Here is a 21,946-nt window from a genome sequence, read left to right as displayed (position 1 = left end):
GCTTGTGGTTCCCCCCTCACAGACATTTTCACATGATGAACACAAAAGACACAACCAATGGATACATTGGCACATTTTTATTCATTCATGTACTACACAGTACAATACACTCACAACAAAACAAAACAAAAAATTTTTCCCTGTTTTACTTTTTTATTTTTTTTATTCTCTCCTCTAAAAAATGTTTTATATTTACTTACTGTAAGATGTGTGTGACCATCATATGACAGTAAAAGAGCACACACAAACCTTATTCTAATATGGAATTGTATTAGAATGGTAAAGAGTGTTGGTCGTGACAGGAGGGCCTCCACTCAAGGAGACAATATGATGAACACGTCTAAGAATGTTCCACATATGGTTGAAATACCATCATTGGCCTAGAAAGATAACATTCTGGGAGTCAAGACTATAAAGGATGAAGGATGCCCTCCCTTCACTGTCACACTCTGTGCCATTCTGTGTGACTGTACGACTGCTGGCCTCTTCTTGCAAGAAAATACACCTCGTCAAAGACTATTGGAAATGTTTGTCTTTTATTCAGTGATAGAATTTTGTTTGCCACCACTCCTCCCTGAAGGTTCTCGAGGCGACGGTAAAGCAACTCAAATTTGGCCTTACTCGTAGCCCAGCCTCACTCATAGTCATACCATTGATAAAGACATGTGCAACTAGAGTGGCTTGAATTTCATCTGAGACTGCTTGTCTTCTTGCCCTTGCCCTTCGTCCTCCTCCTCCTCCTTATCCCTCCTCGATCTCTTCATGTCTTCCTGGATCCATTGTTCCAAAACTCAATAAACTGATTTGGGCCCTTTTATCTATCTAATGAAGGATCTGATTGATGTGTGTTCAATTTTGACTCTTAGTGTTTCCACCTGGGTAACTGTGTGCTAACTGAGCTGAAGCTGTGCTGACTTGAGTGAACAATATGTGCTTTCTATATGACAACATGGTCTAGGCAATGAGAAATGAAGGGATTTGTGTGTAGTTTTGCAGTGACAGTTCAACAAATCTGACTCATGTGTCAAAACAGGGAATAGTGTTTAAAGTTTAGGGAAATGGGTGTGCTTTTTGATAAATGGCATTATGATTTTGAAATTTTAGTTCAAAAGCCTGGTTATAGTGTTAAAGCAATCGAGAAAAACTGTAATGTTTATAAAACACGAATAAATGGTTCACCCTACATTAAGGTTCATAGGTAATTCATATTGGAAATATTTTTTTCATTTTTAACATCTCATCAAGTTATGGTTTTGCTTTTATGTTTTTGTTCTTCAAAATAAACTAAAATCAGTTTTTATACATGGCTGTGAATAGGCGTCGTGAACGTTTTGCAGAGTATCATGGGTAAGACAGAGAGTAGCTTCTGGTAAGCAACATTGTAAGAAAAGTGAAATGAGTCATGAGAAAACCACAAACACAACACCCTTCAGTCTCACTATAATAGTCAATTTTTGCAGCATCATAGAATAATTCAGGAATCTGGTTTTGAGTGAAATATATATGAATAAAAATGTATTAAGCATTTATAACATTTGAGTTAGAAATGGCTCATTATTTGGCAGATATACTGTACGTCATAAAGTCACCCTTTTTATTCATGCAGTTCTAACTTCTTATCAACAAATTATAATACATCTGTAAATTAGTTATTAGTCATTAATTAACACTAAATAATAAAACCTTTACAATATTTTTACCTATACATTTACCTTAATGTAAAGGGTTACCGGAATGATAAAAGACCATTCGCCAACAGTGAACACTGAACCAGACTATTTGAGCAAGCAAGATTTCAGATTGAACAGTTTACTCACATTTTGATTTGTAATATTTCTATTATTTCTTTCTTTGTTATTATTTTTACTATCAGACTAGAATCTGTGGAATATTTGATCAGTGTTACCCTGTCTCCTAAATTTAACTGAAGTGCATCTTAAAACTTATCTGTTTTCCCCTGCTGTTTAGTGACACCCAGTGGTGAGTGTCTGGTCAACCTATGATTTTCAGAAAATGAAGATGTACATACCAAAGAATGAATAAAGAAAATAAGAACTGTATATAAGAAAATGCAATGCAAGTGTCAAAGTATAAGGAACACATAACATCTTATATGCAGTGCAAATGTTTTTTTTTTATTGATACTTCAATGTCATTGCTTATTAAATAAAATAAGACATTCAGATATTTACTTTAAAGAACATTATTCTAAATTAGTCACTTACAAAACAAAAAGAGGGAACAAAAGCAGCATGGGCTAAATATTTTGTGGGCATAACACTTTTAATGAGGCAATCTTAATCATTACTCTTGGTAAAGAGTTTAGCTAATTAGTGACTTGATACAAGGATGATAAATCATTCTACTGAAGAAATCCCATATGAATGGAAAAGGAATGTCAATGTCCATCTCTGTGTCACTTACTCTGACATAAAACGGGATGTTCTTGATGGCATCTTTGAGGGTCTTAGTAATTTGGTCCCTGAGAACTTCCAGTCGGTTCATTATAGATTTAATCCAAGCCTGGATGTCTTCAATCAGTTGCTCAATGGTCATCTCAGCAAAAATGTCCTGGGCCTTGGCTTTGACAGTTTTATAGTAGTCTTCAATAATTGTCCTGAACTTCTCAGCCTGCTCAGTTATTTCACTCAGGCTATTGGAATTGACAGCATCAGAGAAGACTTTAGAGATCCAGGATGAGAGCTTGTCGAGATCTTTAAATTTTATGGTGTTAAAGAGCTCCTCTGCTTTCTCCACACTAAATTTCAGGATTTCAGACAGTTTCTGCACAATGGTCTCAAAGCTTACATCTCTTGGACCCTTCACAATGGTGATAATTTGGCTTTGGATCTTCTGAAATGCAACATGGAAGTCATCCAACACATCTCTTCCAGTGATAATATGGGTAGACCCAGGAATTGTGACTTCTACTTTTCTAATATGTTCAATGACAGCTTTAGCATATGAGGTAAAGATCTCTGGCACCTTTGTGATGGCCTCCTCGATGACATCAAAAATGAAAACACTGATTTTATTGTAGACCTCAAGTCCAGAGAGTTTCTCAGCATGTCCAGGAAGCTGGAACTGGGTGTCCCTCATAAATGAAGTGGTTGCTTCCAGTAGGGCTTGAATATTCTTCTGGTATGCTCTTAGGATCATTACAATGTTGTCTGAAATCTTACTGCTGATTCCTGTGAGGTCTGCAGCAGCAATCTTTTCAGCTGCTCTCTTGTACATGACTTTACCTTGATCTTTGATGTGATCAATGGCACTCTCTAGCTTCTCATACTTCTTGCTGATGCCATTGTAAACTGCAGTAATGTAATATGTCATTGTGTCTTTCAAATCCTTTAATGAAGCAACTTTCTCCTTCAGCCACAAAAGAATCTGACTTTGGACCTCCTTGTTCCACTGTGTCTGGATGCTCAGTCTGTTTGAGGTCATTACTGCAATGTCAACCTTCAGAATGTCCACATTATCCTCAGACTGTAATAAAGAAACAGAAAATATTATAATCATGTCACCTTGTAATTAAACTTTCAAAATATTTAAGATATCAACAATTGATTGATACGTAAGATACACTAAATGTATAATAAATTGTAATATTCTAAAATGATAAACAAATTCTTACTGGGATTGCACCAAAAAGTCTTCCTGTATGGTGGGATAAGTTCTTGCTCTGTAGCTGAAGACCAAGAAGTCCAGCAGACGGAGAAGATACAGAGACAGTAAGACCTTCTTCTGCATTTCCAGTTAATTCATGGTAAAGCATAAATTTCATATCTGGCAGATTGACTTTGGCAGTATTTGAAACAACAGCCTTTGAGACTTCTGTGTTGGCCTCAAGAAGTCCATTATAGTTGTTCTCAAAATATTTATGCTCCACTATCAGATTGGTTAAAAATTTCATCCCTGACTTCATGTTAAAGGTTGCAGAGCCACTGGTTTTGCCATTAAAAACCCCAAACTCAGATGTAGCCAGAGTTTCAAACTGGGCAGCAATTTCATCCTGATTAAGGATCTCAGCCTTGGTATTAATGGTGATCATAGCAGTTTTCACAGACAAGTCATAGGTCAGGTCTCCCATGACAGGGATCATAATGGATTCCTTTATACTGGGAAGAGGGATCTTGGCCAAATAAGGACACTCGTATATATCAGATGAGATTTTGGCAACTGTGAAAATGGGTATTTGAATTTTCCTAATAACAGAATTGAGGGCTGGCTGAATGTTGAACATCTTATGGTTCTTCACATACTTAAGCTTTGCATCCATATCAAAGGTCTGCTGAGGTGTGATCAAGATTGTTTTAAGGCCTGTGTCCTCCCATAAAGAAAATTTCTCTACATACAGTGTTTCCTTGTTAATGAAAGGGATAGTCAATTTAGGAATATTAATTGGCAAGGTCAACACATTAAAGTCAGCCTCACCATTAAGTGATGCAGAGATCTGAATTTCCTTCTCGCCATTAGCCATACTGATATAATGAGAGTACTTATATTGATTGATTCTAGCGAGACCGGTCCAGCTTGCCTGTTGCACAGAGGGACTCAGAGTTAAAGTCATATCGTTTTGCAAATCAACCTTACTGGATAACTTAAAGGGAAGCTTCAGCTTTATGTTTTCCTTGTTCTTGGTATCAAAGATCATTTCAAAAGGCACAGCCTTGAAGTTAATTGTGTTGGTAATGGTGCCTTCAACTTTGCCAATCAGTTCAGCATCATGAGACCCACTTAGCTCAAACATGAGTTTCTTCAAAGAAATCTGCCCTTTTACTGCTGCAAGGCTTCTCTGGATGAAGGGAGTTTCTGTCTCTGCATGCACATTAAACTTAATCTGAGTCAAACCACTGGTCTCAGCATCCACTTTCTGCTTCATCTTGAGAAGACTACTCTCAGTGTCACCATTAAAGATCAGTTTTATGGACTCCACACTCATCACAATCTCCAAGTTACTCTTATGGTCTCCTTCATCAGAATAATCAAGGATAGAGTATTTTCCCTTGCCATCATTTCCAAGGGTGAGAGTAAATATGCCAGATTCAAGCTGAGCGGCAGCTTTTTGGGTCATTGTAGCTTCACTGAAGATGTTGGCCACTGGCATGTTCACACTGTGGATGTAAGAGGTCTCCAAAGTACATGAGAAGCCATTCTCTGTGCTCAGTAATGCATTGTTCTCTAAGTCAGCAGTGTATGGTTCTGTGGTTACCTTAGCTGTGGTCTTGGAAGATACCTGGGCAAAAACGTCATTGATGGACATTTCTCCCTGGTGATCAAGAGAGAAAGCCATGTGATTGGCTTTCACTGTCTCAGTCAGGGACAGCTCTTTCATTCTAGGGATGTTAAGGTGAGCAGTGGCATCAAATGTATAGGCCAGGAGATCAATGGGAGTCTGGAACTGAGAATTCAGATTAGCAGTGATCTTGTCTGTTGAGTTCTTGAGTTCAGCGATGGTCTTCAGAGTGTGCTCTGAGGATTTGATCTCAATCTCACTATGCAGCATTCCAAAGCAGGGGACTTTAATGAGGTCAGTAGCAATCTGCTTTACTTCATCAGCCAAGGTGTCAAAATCATAAGCAATCATTTCATTGACTTCGGTAATTAGTTGTTTTGTCAGTTCATTAATCTGTCCAAAGATTCTTTCAAACACTGGTTTTAAGTCAAGATGGTTTAGGTAACTTGCAGCTGATTGCATAGTTTCTCTTAGCTCATATTGTTTCATTAAATCCACAGCATTATCAATAATTTTCTCGACCTTTGCCTCAACCTCATATTCTGCCAAAACCTTATCAATTTTGCTGAAGATTTCATTTATCTTGGTGATAATGCCAGTTCTTCGATCCAAACTGTCAATCAAGTTCCTTAAATATTGCAGATGTTTGCCCATTTCCGTTACTACAGCTGTCATGTAGGAGGCAAAAAGTCTCACATCATCCAAGAACATATCTACATCAAAATTTTCAATTACTTGTGAAAGTTCCGTTCCTTTGCTGTAAAGAGTGGCTGTAATGTCATATTTATCATCAATGCCGTGAAGCATGTCAATGCTATGATCTTTCATGGTGAGCATTGAACTTTTAACATCCCTAATGACAACAGGCAGCTTCTCAATGAAAGGCAGGGAAATAAAATGACTATCACTGTTCTTTTCATATTGCAGAGCACTTGTTATGGCAAATTCCTGATTATCATTTGCTTTGTTCAAGAGGTTGGTGGACACTGTGCCTTTCAGTGCAATACCTATGTTCTTTGGAGTGTTGAAGATTTCCAGGGAGTGGTCAAAGGCATGGTCATTCAGCATAGACTTCATATTCATGTTAAAATTTTGCTGCTGAGGGGTGATAGCGCTGGTTATTTTATGCTGGAAGTTAGTTTCAATGGAGTTTCCACTGTTCAACTGGTGAGAGGTTGATGCCTTGTATTCATGCTTGTGTGAGTAAGACTTAGGTTCAGCTTGAATGAGCAGCATGCTTTTCACCTGGCCACTGTGTTTTCCATACAGGTTTAGTGATCCATCAGAATTGAAGGAGCTCTCAACATTCACACTAAAAGGTTCTGCTTTAGTGAGGATATTGCTCTCCAGTCGGAGAGAGGGAGAGATGAAGCGCACCTCATTGCCGAATTTTGTGGAAAATCCAACAATCTCAAACTCAGAGCTCTGAGTCATTTGAGTGCCCAAGAGTTTTCCAGTGGTGCTGCACTTTGCAGTGGCTGTCTGGTCAACATAGGTGATCTCATATGTATGTCTTAGTTCCTCTTCATCAAATGACCCTTTCAGAGTTCCAGTAGCTTCCATCCTGTAGGGCTCTGCCGTCATCTGGGCATCATTGATGTAGTTGACACCAATGACTTTAAATTCATTGTTGACATTTAAAGATGCTTTAAAGTCATGCATGTCCACTACAATTTTGTGCTTGTAGAAGTTGTTCTCATTCAGAAAGTTGTCTGACTCAGAGCGGATGGCCAGAGATTTGAGGGTAAGTATCAGAGAGTCAGTGTTTTCTATTTTCATCTCCTGATTTGATGCAATCAAGTTGTTGGAGAGGTTCAGGCCATCTTCATTCAACTTGAAATTGATCCTGTTTCTAGTGTTGACATTGAAAAAGTCTCCCTTGTACATACTGTTTAGGTATACCTCTGAGCTTGCAAGTCTTCCCTCAACTTTGAGTTCAGCATTGTTCTCGTGGACTGTTCCTTTGGTAGAGACAGACATTGTTGCTCCAGTGGTTGTAATGCCACCATGGAAAATGTTTTCAAAGGTCAGAGAGCTGACCTGGGCACTGGTGGTACAGCTAGTAGTCAGGCCATCTTTGGTGAATGACAGGGTGCCCTTGTTGGAGGCACGGTTGGCAGCAAAGCTGATAGTGGCATCAGTATTAAGCTCCAGTCCCTGGGTGTTCAGAGATCCAGCAAGCTGGGAGAAAGCTCGGTTTGTGTTATCATCAGCCTGGGACTCAATCCTGAGAGCGACTTCCTTCATGGTTGCAGTAAAGTCTACCTGGTTTTGAAGCTTTCGCTCATTAGATTTGGTGACAGAATCAGACTTAATGGTAAACTGAGCTTCTTTCAGTTCAATGTTGAACTTGGTGGTGTGATGGACTGGGTCATTCTCTATGTCAGTGTTTGATTCAAAAGAAAGTTCTCCATTGACTGCTGCAGCTTTCATCTTGTTTACAATTTGGAGAATGGGACATCTGACACTGAAAGTGGATTCAGCTTTTGCCTCTCTGGTTTTGGGCTGAAGTATAAAGGTTTGGGTGGCAGTGGTCATAGTAGACATTGATCCTACTTTTAGTGATCCATCTAAATTGCCATCACCTGTCATTTCAGAAGAGAATAAAGCCTGGGTTGTGTACATCATAGACATCTGCATACCCAGAGGGCTGAAGGCTTCAATCTTGTATTTTCCTGTTGTTTTCACTGCATCTGTGATTTTGGCTGTTTCCATTAGGCTGAAATTTGCATCTAAGAGCTTATGCTTCAGGGAAGAAATTATGTCAAACTTCGCAGTGTCCTCTGAAATGCCAGCAGTTTGTGCAGATCCTGTATATAACAGATATGGAAATTACAGAAATTATAGAAAAATGTATCCAAGAGCCGATATCAATACACTAAATTCATGTATCATGTATACTGCATGTATGCATGTGTTTACCTTCCACAGTAAAAGCAAGAAGTTCCAACGGGCTGTTGGCAACAACTTTGTAGCCTGCAGTGTAGCTGGACTTATCGACAGTGTTGTTGCCACCAGAGAAAACCACCTCTATATCATAAAAGTTAGTGCTGACTTTTGCAGATGCCTCTACCATTCCGAGAAGAGGCATTGAGAGATCATAGCTGGAGGGGATAGAGAAGGTGGGTAGACTGAACTGTTTAGAGGGCAGCATTAGACCAATTTGAGGCATAGTTAGGTCAGGGGTGGCCATGGTGGGAGGGATTTTCAGGTCCTCAGATGTCTTTCCACCAAGAGGCAAAGGAATGGTGAAAGTGACACGATCTTTGTTGAACTTGTATTTGAACATGCTCTCACTGTAAAGAGAATACACATTTTTGGAAGTGAATAGATATGCACCTTAGAAGTTGGATTATGTAGATAAAAAAAAAAGTTAGCATTAATCTTACGTGTTCATGAACACCCTCTCAGGCATAGATGGAATAACCAACTCAGGAATGTTCTCTCTTAGTGTCTGAAGGTAGGGCACATCAGAAGCAATCTTATCCATCCAAATGAGGTAAGCCTGTAAAATTAATGAACATACTGGTATGAACATCATTAAAATAAAATTATGTATGTAATGAATACTGTTTTCAATTGAAATTATATACAATCATACCTCCCAGAGTTTTTCATAAATATGACGGAGCTTCATGTCAGTCCTTACAACTTTATGTTCCATGATGTCATCAAAGACCTGATCCAGGCGACTCTGAAGAGGTGCTACATTAGGCATCAGCTTCTGTATCTCAGAGTCTATGTCAGACTTCATCTCTATCTTCATCTCATCTTTAGCTGTTGTAAAAGCACATTTTCACTTGTCATATTTGACAGAATAGATTATTGATTTAATATAATAAAGATTTTTAATTAATAATCAAGAGTTTACAAAAACAGTGACAGGAAATAGATCCAATACCATATTGGAAGGTAATCTTCTGCACAGAGTTGGTCTCTGGGAGCTTGATGTTACTCTTGAGTTCCACGGTCAAATCTTCAACACAGTTCAGGGTGGCAGTAAGAGTGCACTCAGTGTTAAGTGAGGGCACAATCAACTGAGCTTCCAGCAAGCCATCTTTCATGGTATCAAGCCTGTTATTAGCAGAAACTTGTCTTTAGATGAAAATAAATTTGGTTGTCCATCGACAAGTGTTTTAAAAAGTTATCTGGATCTCTACTTACTTTGCACGACCAATGAGAGAAAACTGGTGAATATTTTTGTTGGAGATATCAATGGCGATCTTCTTTCCCTTGGCAATGCTGTCAGTGACACCAACTTTGATTCCAGCCTCAATATCATAATCTGGAATCGCAATGCTGGTGGTGAGAGTATTCTTGTTCCTGTTGTACTTAATAGTAGCAGATGCCTCTGTGGGCTTTTCACCTTATGATTAGAAAAGAAAAAAGTAATTAGCCACCTTTGATCAATTTAGAGACATAGTGGTCATGATTTAAAATTCACTGTTGTTAAGAATTACATGCCTTCTGCTTGCAAAATCATTTTCAGAGAATCTACTTTCTGGCGGCCCTCCTTGCCCTCATTCAAGAGTTCGTAGGCAATAGTTGCTGTGTACTCAGTGATGTCACCAGTGGGCTGGATACCCAAAACAAAACTGTGGGAAAGAAAACAGGCGTTGAAAAATGAAGTAGAGGAATGATTTGGTGTGTTTTCGCATGGAAAATATTTGATTCTTACTTGGACTCTCCATTGAAAGGAAAGTATGGAGAATTTCTCTCAGCTCTAGAGTTAATTATGGTGGTGCAGAAATTGATCCCAGAGATAAGGGGGCTGCAGTGTGCTTTGGCAATCCTGTCACCTGTGTCAGGAACAAGTGTGACCGGGGTTTTGGACACCATCACTAGCTTGTTGCTATTTGTGAAAAAATGACAAGAGGTTTCCCATTATGTCTTTGTTAAACAGCTGACTTGCTGACCAGCTGACCAGTATTGTTGAAAGCTGATGATATTTCTTTCTGTATATTTTCTTTATTTGTATGAAGAGAGTATACATTTTAAATAAAGCATTGAAGTATGTTTCAGACATATAACACAAAAGATACCTGACTCTGAAGAGTTCGGTAGTACCCTTAGGTGCCGGGATATACAGTTTTATTTGACCAACGACCTTAGTGATTTTGGCATTGAAAGAGCTTTCATGGAACATATTAGTGTGCATTTCCACAGCAGAGACAACAAACTTGGGGATATGGACTCCCATACGGGTAACAAATTCTACTGCCATGGAGGGTGAAAAGGACAGTTCATGCTGTGAAAAGAACAGGGAAACACTTGTAATGCTAATAAACATGTCAGTAATAAGATGAAGCATAAATTGTAGCAGTTTTTATACATTAACCATCTAGCTATTGAACAAATAGTAATCAGGGGCAAAATTTTGTACCCTTCCAGGCTCCATGTGCAGACCACCCTCAACACCAGGTGCAAAAGTCCCAGACAGAGCAAACTTCAGGGGGAATCCAGAGGCAGTTGTGAGGCTAAACTCATTATCCATAAAGATGTAGTGAGCAAAGATGCTCTGATCTCCAGACATTAATACCTTTATAATCTATTGAAACAAGAATAATATGTATTTGCATTTATAGAACCTGAAAAACAAACTGTTCTTAAAGTATAACAAAGCAAATCTTACCAATCAAGCAAATACCAATTGCTGTCTGATATATGAGCTAATATACTGTAGACATATGATATGTATGTAAAATGCATATACATACCCAAGCAGGTGAGAATTTGAGGGCCTGAATATATGTGGCCATCCTATCAACAATAGCTGACAGTTCATTGGTACTCTTGATGTATCCCAATTCATTCCCCATGATCTTTAAGTAAGCCATGGCCTCTGGGGAGTCCTGGTTGTACAGGTCCTTTGCAAGCTTGTTAAAATTGCGCACCATTTCCCTGATAATGTTCTCAGGAACCTGTCAAAGAGAAGGTCCTGATATTATCTAGCCTTGGATACATGCATCAAAACCTCAATCATGTAAATAATCACATTTTTTAGGGTTGGAATAAGCAATGGATATCAGTACCTGTCTCTTATTTTTTTCTGTTCGCAGAGGGTCAACCCATTCTTGCAGAATCTCATTGATTTTGTTTGGCATTTTGTCCCCAAACCAGTACATTGCCTTGGAAATCGTATCAGGGAAGAAGCCATTGCTTCCAAAGAGAGTCTCAACAGTTGGCTCAAATCCTTTACCGTCCATACCAAACTTGGTGACAAAAAAATTAACAATAATAATTTTAAATTCTAAAAGTCACGTGTGTATGCAACAAGTAGAACAAAATCAAGAATTGGTACAAACAATTAGTAAAACTTAAAACATATAACAATATAGTTTCACAATTAACTAATTACAAGTACATATCGCATGAAGATTCCTACCTCCATAAAGTCCAGGTTGTAACTGAAGGCTTTTAGGGTTGTCTCAAGCATAACCTCTCTGGGCAACTGGCTGCTGGGATCAAAGATGATGCTTCCCTGCGTGCTGGAGCCTATGACATCCTTTCCTGGCATAAATATGTCCATCTTATAGTTACGAGAAAGCTGAGTGTAGTTTGAGTGGGTAAGCACCTCATCATCCTGCATGACCTCAACTATCCTTTTGCCCAACCTGGGAAGGAAAAAGTTATTGTCTTAAGGAGAGGATAAAGAGCAAACTGAAATGATAGACAGCAGATGATATGCAATGAAATGTTTTAAACTCAGTCTAAATAAAACTGATAAACTGAGTAACATACTCTTGAATTTCAGGATCCCTGGAATGAATAATGTTGTTGACATGAGAAGCCACAAATGACTTGACTTGCACATTCTGGTCCTGGGTAATGATCTTCTTCGCAACCTCCAGATCGCTTGCCTCTGGCTTTTTCATCAAGATAAGATATGCAGCCAGTCTCTTCTGAACAGCACCTTTGGCATAAAGGGCCACTCTCTGAATGTTGGAACGGACCTGAGCGTGAAAAATATTAGTGTGAAGTTGGTTAGTTTTAGTAAGAAAGTTCCACATAATTGGTTCTGAAGAAATGTAAATAGTTGGACAAATCCAGCAATACTTACATCAGGAGTCACAGACATACGTCTAAAAGCCTGGATGGCAGACATCTGGACGGATAGGGTGGTGGCAGGCTGTCTCATGCACTTAAGCAGAGTGGTCTTCATGTTGGGATCAGCTGCTTCCATAGCTTCACCCATGTTTCCAATCACCTAAACAGGACAGGTTATAATAATTATAATAATCATAATAATAACATTATATTACTATATTGGATATATTATTACTGGATTTGTTTTTACTAGTGTGAATATGTCCAGGAATATAGACACACCCTTAAGGTCAAGAAGATCAGATCTTTCTCGCCAGCACAGTCAGCACCAAGGATTGAGGTAATGAAGTTATACACCTCAAGAATCTCAGAGGTGAGCTGACCCTCAGCTTGGAAGTGCCTGAAGGGATATATTATACATTGTCAGTTACAGTGGCAAATGCATTTAGGATTTTTTTTTCCCCCAAAATGAGAATCAATCCCTATTGAAAAGAGAAGCATAGCTGGTCACCTATGTTGTGTTTTGGATTCTGGCGTGTAGATGTCCCCATCTAGCTTTTTAACTAGCTTATAACGCATGATTACTTAGTTTCACTAGAAAGACCATACAGGTGACAATTTTCACAAACTATGTTTTGCAGCTTATATGATGGCCACCACTTTACTAGTATGAACAAACCTGGACATGCATGGAAAATCAATCTCTGCTGGTCTTTTCAGCAGGGAAGTGAAAGATTCTATAAGAATGGTACAAAGAGTTTGCTTACCGCCTTACAGCATTACTGAGAGCATACATTATTGGCTTGCTCTGCTTGGTCTTGGCAATCTGCAATATGTCTTTCACCAAGAGGCCAGTAGGGCTGTGCATCATTCCTAGAGCATAGACAGCAGCATCTACCTCGATGGCATCAGTGTCAAAGGTCTTCAGGAGACTGAACATGGCACTACCACACTCTGGGGTGCCACACTGAGTCAAAGCCTGCCAAGTCAAGAGCTTGTCCTCCTCCACCATCTGAGTAATGGCCTGCTGCAAAACCTCATGTTCAAGTCCACGGAGTTCAGACACCAAACTCTGGAACGTGTTGGCCCTCTGCTGGCGATCTGTTTTTTCGTTCATGGATTTCAGCTCCCTGAAGATGAACAGCAGAGCCTCAGAGGTCTGGACTGGGGCTTTGTCCTCTACTGCTTCTAGAACCAAGTCCTTGGGGTTAGTAGAACCTGTATTGTAGAGAGTGGGATGATGTGTGAGTGAAAGTGGCTGGAAATGTAGTCAGTATTCCTTAACTTTTAACCGGACAAATCAAATCCAAATATCTTTAATTTATTTGAGATATACAGTGAAACTGGGAATACTCACGGTAATCAAAAACTCTGTCATTAATCTTGCTGGTTTCCTGAAGAGTTAGGATTTGTTTCACAAGAGAAGAGAGACCATACTTGTTCCTGCAATGGAAATGAAATACATTTGAATGAATCAGGACCACTTGTACCACTTATGCAGGTACATTGCATTAGGAAATGTAGCTAGTGATTTGATGTCAGTGTCACTCACTGGTAAGAGAAGGGAAGGAATATGTGCTTTTCTGTGCATGTGGCAGATGTCATGTGCTTCTTCTGGTTGTCGAACTTATAGTTGCAGGTCTGGGTACTGCCAATCAGCTTGGACAGAGGGTATTGCTGTTGACAAACACATACATTTAAGTACAAAATATCTGTTTCTTGAAATATATGAGTACCATTTTTTTTCCCACCTGTAGTTGGCTCAGTCTGTATGATATAATGATTTTGTCAATATTGGTTTGAGGTAACTTGCTTAATATTTACCTAATTGTTCAAACATTTGGTAATGGGTAAATTGCACTGAGGATGATGATTAATGGAATAAATGCATTTATTTAAATTCATAAATAAATAAATAAATAAAAAATGATGAAGCAATAATTGCAAGATTCAACCAGCCAAGATTCAATATTATTTATTGTAATAAATAAAATAAAAATATTTGTCTCACCAAACTATTGATGATGGCAAGAGGGCTGGTGTGGCTTCTTTGGGTTTTGAAAGCATCACATCCTGACAGGTCCCTAGTGATGGTGACATCAGTGGCAATATCTTCCTTGGTGTTGACCTTGACGTCAGTGGCACAGATTCCATGGACAGTAACCTAGATGAAACAAGGAAATCTAAATCAATGCGAATACATGTTTGTGTACAGGCTTTTACTTTTAGAGATCCTCACTTACTTTCAGTCACTGTTTGCATTTTTTTTTTTTTTTTTTGGCAGGAAGTACTGGCATATATAAAGTCAATGTACTCAACTGATATTCCACTATTATGAGTAATTATTATGTTATTTTTATTTATTAATTTACTGGGCCATATGGCCAAAGGTTATGTAAAACTAATATTTTAATTACAATCTTTGTTTAATTTGATTACTACTAATGAGTAAAGTCAAACTACTCTAAGGTTAAATACAGTAATGGTGTAGTGGGGATTGGTGGCTCTGTTAGAGAAAGGATATTGTTTGAAAATTAAATATTCATAGGTGTGATTGGCAAAGAACAAAAAAGCAGGAAAATATACGGCGCACCTACCATGATTTTTTTTCCGTTGCGGTTCAGGGCTTCCGTAGGCTATTCTGATCATGCTATGACATTTTCTCGTTGTGCAGCTGGCTCTAGAGGCAATATTTTCTAACCATGTCGGGGGAGTTTTATGCGTATGCGTTTTAGAATAATGTCACTTGCCAGGTCATGTAAGGGCTAGACTACAGAATTTATTATACTTGTCAAAACGAAAATAGGAACTCCACTATGTCTCTCTTTACATTTATTTTGTCCCGTTGTCGGCTTCAGCTAAGAAAAGAAATAGTTCGTCCCACACGTCCAAAATTCTTAGCACACTTAAGATAACCTTTCGCAACAAGTGCAGGCGGAGTTCTGCTTTGAATGAAGTTCCATCGTGACAAATGAATGGACTACTTGCGGAGTGACATGAAGACATGAATCAGAGGCACAAAAAACGTTGACAGCGGTGAGCGTTCATGTTTACCAATACCCGAACCGTACTTTGCATGCGACCCGCAAAAAAAAAAAAAAAAACGGATTTGCATGATTTACGAGAGCATCATTTTCAGGTCGGAAAAGCCGGATTTCCGGATTTATCCGGAAGAATCACACTTGTTTTACATAAAATTACAATAATGATTATACTAAGCAAATATGCAAAAGCTAGCCTCAACACTTTTCACCAAATCATGAGAGTACTAACATAATTGTTTCAAACCTCTCATGAGGATATTGATGATGTTAGAGGCAATGTAGGCCTAATGGATATTAGGAAATTGTCTCCTATCGGCTAAGTGCCTTAGGTCAAGATCACCTTGTTCTTCATTGGAATTTATTATTCTAGATAAGAAGATTCATTGCAAACAAGTTCAACATAACAATAAAAGGCAATTAATACCTTTACAGATTAGGACCCTTAAGGAAGAAGTAAATGTTTATGTACCATGTCTTTGCTCTGTTCCTTCTCCATGACAGGCACAATTAGGGCAGAGATGATACCTCTCTTGAAGTTCAGAATGTTGGTTTCATCACCCTCAGGATAGAGTGTCACACCAGTTTCACCTTCAACTACAAACTTCAGTACATTCCTGTTCAAAGAAAATGAATGGCTGTTGAATAACTTATTTTTTCTGGACAAAGAGTTTCTGGACAAATTTAAAATCAATTTATTATAGACTGGAGAACATAGCCTAGTTCACAATGTCTCAATAAACACAAACTTTAATTGTTGTTGGGTCCAAAGGCAACTTTAAAATATTTAAAATGTTAGTGTTTGTTAGGGCAGTGTAAACTAGTCTTACAATATATAGTTTTAAAGGTAATTTTTATTTTTCACAGACTGTTTGTATATTTGAGCTATACTGGCTTTGCTCATTTTAAATATTTGTGAACTTTATTATTTGGGTCAGTTTCTCTAAAGCTGGGAATTGAAACTTAAACATACTTTTCCATGGCAGATTGAAAGGCTTGGGCCTCAGAAGCAGGTGAATAAATGGGCGCCCCATTTGCATCTGTTCCGACCACCTCAGTTAGGGAGCACTCACTCGTCCGGAGCTCAAAGCTGCATGCCACAGGCACATCAATTTCAACCTATGGATGGAAGGGTGTTAATGACTTTAAGAAACAAACAAAACAAAAAACAGGGAATATATATTGAGAAACTGTATAGTTAGATTTGATTTCTCAAATTTCGATGTACCTTGCAGGACAATTTGGGGCCATTCATGAGAGGAGAGGTCCCAGTCACCCTGTTTTGGATCTCTGCTTCATACCGATATGTATATTTTTTGTAGATCTTAAATCTTTTAGATACTGTTAATAAAATAAATACAAGGTCAATTAAAAAATGATATATTTGAAACAATAATCACATGCTGATAAACAGTCATATTTAATGGTTTCATATATAAGGTTTCCTTTGCTAACATTTGTTAAACAGTACATTAGTTAACATGAACTAAAAATGAACAATAATTCTACAGCATGTATTAGACTTAGTTATTGTTATTTTCAACCTTTACTAATACATATTTAAAATTAAAAGGTGTATTAACTTTAGTGAAATTAGTAAAGTGTGAACTAACATGAATAAACAATGAACAATTATTCATATTCATTCAGAACAAAGATTGTTAAATGTCGTATAGTGCAAATATACTGTATATAGCGAACTGTTAGTTCATGTTAGTTAATATAATATATTATATTAACTAATGTTAACAAATTTAAACAAACCTTAAAGTGTTAATCATATTTTCAGTACATTTGGTTTTCAATAAATTTCTTGTTTTCCAATAAAAAAATATTGGTTTTTTTTCAGCTGTGGATTGTTTTGATAGAATGTAAATGTAATATAAATTTTGAATATACATTTTGCCTTTTGGCACTAGACTTTTCAATTATTTTTCTTAGAGGTCAAATGATGAGATTATTATTTAAAATATTACTTATTAAATTGCATTTCATATTACATTGTTTTATAATCAAGATGAGCAATAAGAAATATGGACTCTGTCATCCTGACTCAAGAACTGTCTGTTGTTGATAAAGAGTACATAGGCCAGGTTACAATGGTGATCTCATTTATTGAGGGTTCAAAGTAAGTGTCAACAACAATTGGTACAGTGAGTCCAACAGGTAAAAGGTCAGGATAAATTATAGGGAACTTTAACATGTGTGAGTCATAGACACCTCAAATACAAATAAAAATAAAAATGAATCAAAGGATTAGAAATAAAGAAAGAAAAATACTTACAGTGACATCCTGGATGAGAATTGGACTCAAATTCTTGCTCTGGCGAGAAAAAGTCATTATGTAATTACATTAAACATAACATTAAAAAATAATGTATCCAATTTAAAAAATCTATTTTTAAGGTGAATTTAACCATTCAAACAACTTTATCTTTAATAACACAGTAATTCAACAAAAAACAGGATATAGGATACATAGGATGAAGCAAAATAAATAATGCATGTTTATCTTTTAAACATAACATTAAAAGATCATGTATTTCAATTTAACAAATCTAATTTTAAGATGAATTTAACCATTCAAACAACTTTATCATTAATAACATTAATAGCCTTGAAAGAATATAAAAAACTAAAAACAGGATATAGGATACATAGGATGAAGCAAAATAAATAATGCATGTTTATCTTTTAAGCATAACATTAAAAGATCATGTATTTCAATTAAAAATATCTAATTTTAAGGTGAATTTAACCATTCAAACAACTTTATCATTGATAACATTAATAGCCTTGAAATAATATAAAATGCTAAAAAAACAAGGATATAGGAGACATAGGATGAAGCAAAATAAATAATGCACTCTACATGCACTGAAAATCTTTTAATGCACCAGAATGCAAAGGAACTTTATACTCACGGGCTATGGCATAGGTGCCAAGCATCAGCAATAGGCAGAACTTCGCACTACCCATGCTGGGTCAGACGAAGCTCAGAAGCCCTGAAACTAAAGCGAGTCTTCCTCCAAACGAAGACTGATGGTGATCCCCTGGCGTGCATCTTTTATACTCGGATCTATTCAGTCCAGTGTTAATCAAGGGTTGCAACAGGTCCAAAGTTCCATCAGCCAGTGTGGCAGGCCAAAGGCAAAGGCTGTTTCATAAACTCCATCCAAGATTTTCCTGTCAGCAATTGAACTGATAGAACTCACTGATTGCATTAGCCAACATCAACCACAGCTTTTAGACCTTGATTGATTTTCTTTTCTTTGTGAAAATGTTGCATTGGGCAAAGGTTGTTGCTTGGTTGGGGGGAACAAGTTTTGTTTCTAAGCTGATTTTCAATTAGCTATGTTTAATCCTTCACAGATTGTGTAAATACCAGGTGTGTAACAATATATCGTAATACAAAAATAGTATAGTTCACCCAAAATAAAAATGAGTGTGTTTAAGAAAACTTAAAGTTTTCAGAGTCTTAGTGTCAGTAAACTAATAATGTTGAATATAATGTATAATAATGCAGTGAGGGAATATTTGTGGGTCCTGATAATGCCAAATGTCTTATGCTACCAGTAAAAAGTGGCCTACATTATTTTAAATAAATCTAGTCAGTGACAGAGTGCAAGCATATTCGTCTAAAATAATTCTGTATTTTCAGCTTCAGAATCATGAATATATTTATTCTGGTGTCACTATTGTCTTGTGCATTGGGTTTCCAGCACCAAGTCCAAGCCTGTTCATTTACAAACACAATGTAATACCAAATTTAGCATTTTAATCAACAGTACATTTTGAGTACTTTTAATCATATGTCTTGGAGTATCGCAATAATATCGTATCGTGAGTTCAATATCGTGATATGTATCGAATCGTGACATGAGGGTATCGTTACACCCAAATACACGTGATAAATGTAATCTAAGTGTAAGACTAAATCATAAGCAATAAAAGGGCTAAAGGGCTTTAAAAGGGCCTACAACTTATTTAGCTGTAATTATATTCTTGATATGCTTTTATAAAATACTTACTACAAACTAAAATATTAAGGAAATAAACTTTTATTAAAATGTTATTATGGCAAATTACAAATGCCACAAATACTGTAGCCTAATTATTGGAGCAGAAACCCTGATTCAAAACACATCTGAGTAGTTGTTAACAAATATCATTCTCTGCAGTGACATGTGAGTCATGTCCTATCGTAGGTTGTTTCAAAGAACATGTCCTTTCCCAATTTACAACTCTTATCTTTGAAACCAAGTCAGTGTGCAACAGTTCAGAGAACATTTCATCCATTTAGAACAACTGACGGACTGTGTTTGGAATTATATATTCTGAATTATCAACAGCATCATTAGCACTAGATATTATAGAAAAGAAAGAAACTAAATGTGTCTCAACTTAAGTCTCAGATCTTATATTTATTTTTTGTTGGATTTTATCATGCTAAACTTCTCATTATCATAGTTTCAAAATTAGTCTGTTGTTGGGGGTTAACTTATGGTTTGTTGACTTATGACGTGAAGAGATAACTTAATCAGAGAGAAGTTCATCAAGATAAGTTACATAATATATTTCTTGCCACTGTTTTTTTTTTTTTTTTTTTTTTTTTTTTGGTTTGCAGTTGCATATATATATATTCAAACCAGCAAATGATTAACCTGATTAACAGTGTCGAAAGCGAGAGATACTGTAGATCTATCAGAATGAGAACTAATGACTAATGAACTTCTTAGACTACTCTTACAAGTTAGGCATCTATTTTTTTTTTTTCTTTTACTTCAAGACTGGCCAAAACTTTTTAAAGTCAGTTACATAAAAAGGTATATTGGTCTAATTTGAATCCGAAAAGAAAGACTGATTACCCCTTGGTTAACTGCTAGTTTGTCAGACTAGTTCTTAAGACACCTTCTTAACATAGTGTATAACTGGCCCCAGCAGCTCTTGCAATCTGCAGAGCTTCCATAACTGATAGAAAGCCAGTATCGGTTGAAAAGCTACTTTTAAAACCTGGTTGGTTATCATCCAGCTGTTTGTTCTGTGAAAGGAAAGATGATACCTGGTTGGAAACAACTCGTTCAATCAGAGAGACAAGCCTGTAACTTTCTACAAGTAAAGTGTTAAATGTTTAGTTTTTTTGTGTCACCCGAGCCTGAGTCTGAAAATGCCTGAGAGGAGAGATGTGTTGATGATGTGTGAGTGATGGCAGAAGTGTGGGAGAAATGGGAATAAAATAGAAATAAAATAGTGGGAGACAGAGGAGAGAATTTAATATTTTGAAGAGTTTGCGTTTGTCAGAAGTACTGTTGATTTTCTTGATTGTGAAGTTTTGGCAGTGTGAAACTTGACAGAATAAGATGAAAGCAAAGACGATGTATAAATTAGAATACAAATAAAATACAAATAAACAGTAAATGAATTAATCCTTCCTATAGCAGCAAATAACATTAATGACTAAACTACTAATGACTATAACACTAAATGGGTTTCTAGTATTTGAAGACAATGTCAATTTTAAATTTTAACATATAAATGCAAAATAGGGGTGACAGGGGCTGTGTCAGAAAGCTAAGCTTAGCTATTTTACTATCTCACTGCCCAGTCAGGCTTGACAGACAGAACATCTAGTTTCAAAGATAATGCCAGTTTCAAAGTTCATCACCATAATGCCAAGTCTTATGATCTAAAATTGAACTTTAGTGTCTCAGCTCCACCCCCTGTAGGATGCGAGGGAAAGAAAATGAGGACAGAGGACAGAGGAATTATTGTATATTGCAATATTCTTGATCACTCGAGCGTCACTTCACTGCGGCAACTGCGCTCAAAGGATCTGCCCTTATGTTAAAGTTTGGTTACTCACTTAAAAATGTTGGGTTAAAAATAACCCAACGAATAACCCAACTGTGGATTGGTATAGCACCTTCCCAACTGTGGGTTATTTTAACCCAATGCATTGGGTTAAACTCCAGTTGGGTTAAAATAACCCAACAGTTGAGTTAAATATTTATTTTTATTTATGACCTTATTTTAATAAATAAAATACAAATTGTTTTCAAATACAGATTGTTTATTTGTATAAACAATACATATGTTTCAACAAATATATTTTTCAATTACAAACTATATATTGGGGAGTCTAGCATTTAATGTAAATATACATAATTGTGTACATAAATTCAAAATGCACAAGTGTATACAACACACATAATAAATTCAAAACCTATGCAAATATGTACAAACAGTACACATTCAAAACCTACACAAAAATGCACATAGCATACATACAATTGTACAGCATACAGCACACAAAAATTCTAAATGAACACTAAATTTAGAACTACACATTAATAACCTATACATTTAATTCAATAACCTATACAAATATGGACAGAATACACAAATTAATAACAATAAATCCTAATCACAACTTTATTAAAAGGTCTTCACTGTTCACTGAATGCATTGATGTGTTAGTGTAAACATACCTTGAGTAATAAAACTACAAATACATATGTTGACTACTGGACCTAATGATGATGATGATCAAAGTTCTTAATGAGGTAGGACCTCCTCCAGATATATTAAAATTTGCATGCTACAAAAACTCCCAAAATGGGTG

General features: G+C 36.8%; 1 protein-coding gene across 1 annotated transcript; it reads right to left on the bottom strand.

The window, feature by feature from the left end:
* Positions 1–1,871: 1,871 nt before the first annotated feature.
* LOC307168110 (apolipoprotein B-100-like) lies at positions 1,872–18,424 on the bottom strand. The gene is made up of 27 exons (XM_079887721.1): positions 18,249–18,424; positions 17,609–17,647; positions 16,553–16,665; positions 16,298–16,443; positions 15,797–15,941; positions 14,295–14,447; positions 13,836–13,960; positions 13,641–13,726; positions 13,051–13,501; positions 12,566–12,683; positions 12,297–12,443; positions 11,978–12,189; positions 11,622–11,850; positions 11,269–11,448; positions 10,954–11,157; positions 10,620–10,784; positions 10,279–10,484; positions 9,915–10,088; positions 9,701–9,831; positions 9,401–9,602; positions 9,138–9,310; positions 8,838–9,013; positions 8,626–8,741; positions 8,159–8,532; positions 3,635–8,046; positions 2,986–3,486; positions 1,872–2,853 (listed from the first exon to the last, which is right to left on the bottom strand). The coding sequence occupies exons 1-27, from the start codon at positions 18,301–18,303 to the stop codon at positions 2,323–2,325; spliced, it is 9,564 nt and encodes a 3,187-aa protein (XP_079743847.1). The 5' UTR covers positions 18,304–18,424; the 3' UTR covers positions 1,872–2,322.
* Positions 18,425–21,946: the final 3,522 nt, after the last annotated feature.

This window comes from Squalius cephalus (assembly GCF_949319135.1).
Source record: "Squalius cephalus genome assembly, chromosome: 12".
Lineage (NCBI taxonomy): Eukaryota > Metazoa > Chordata > Actinopteri > Cypriniformes > Leuciscidae > Squalius > Squalius cephalus.
The sequence above is the reverse complement of the archived record's forward strand: the minus strand, read 5'-3'. Positions and strand labels throughout refer to the sequence as shown.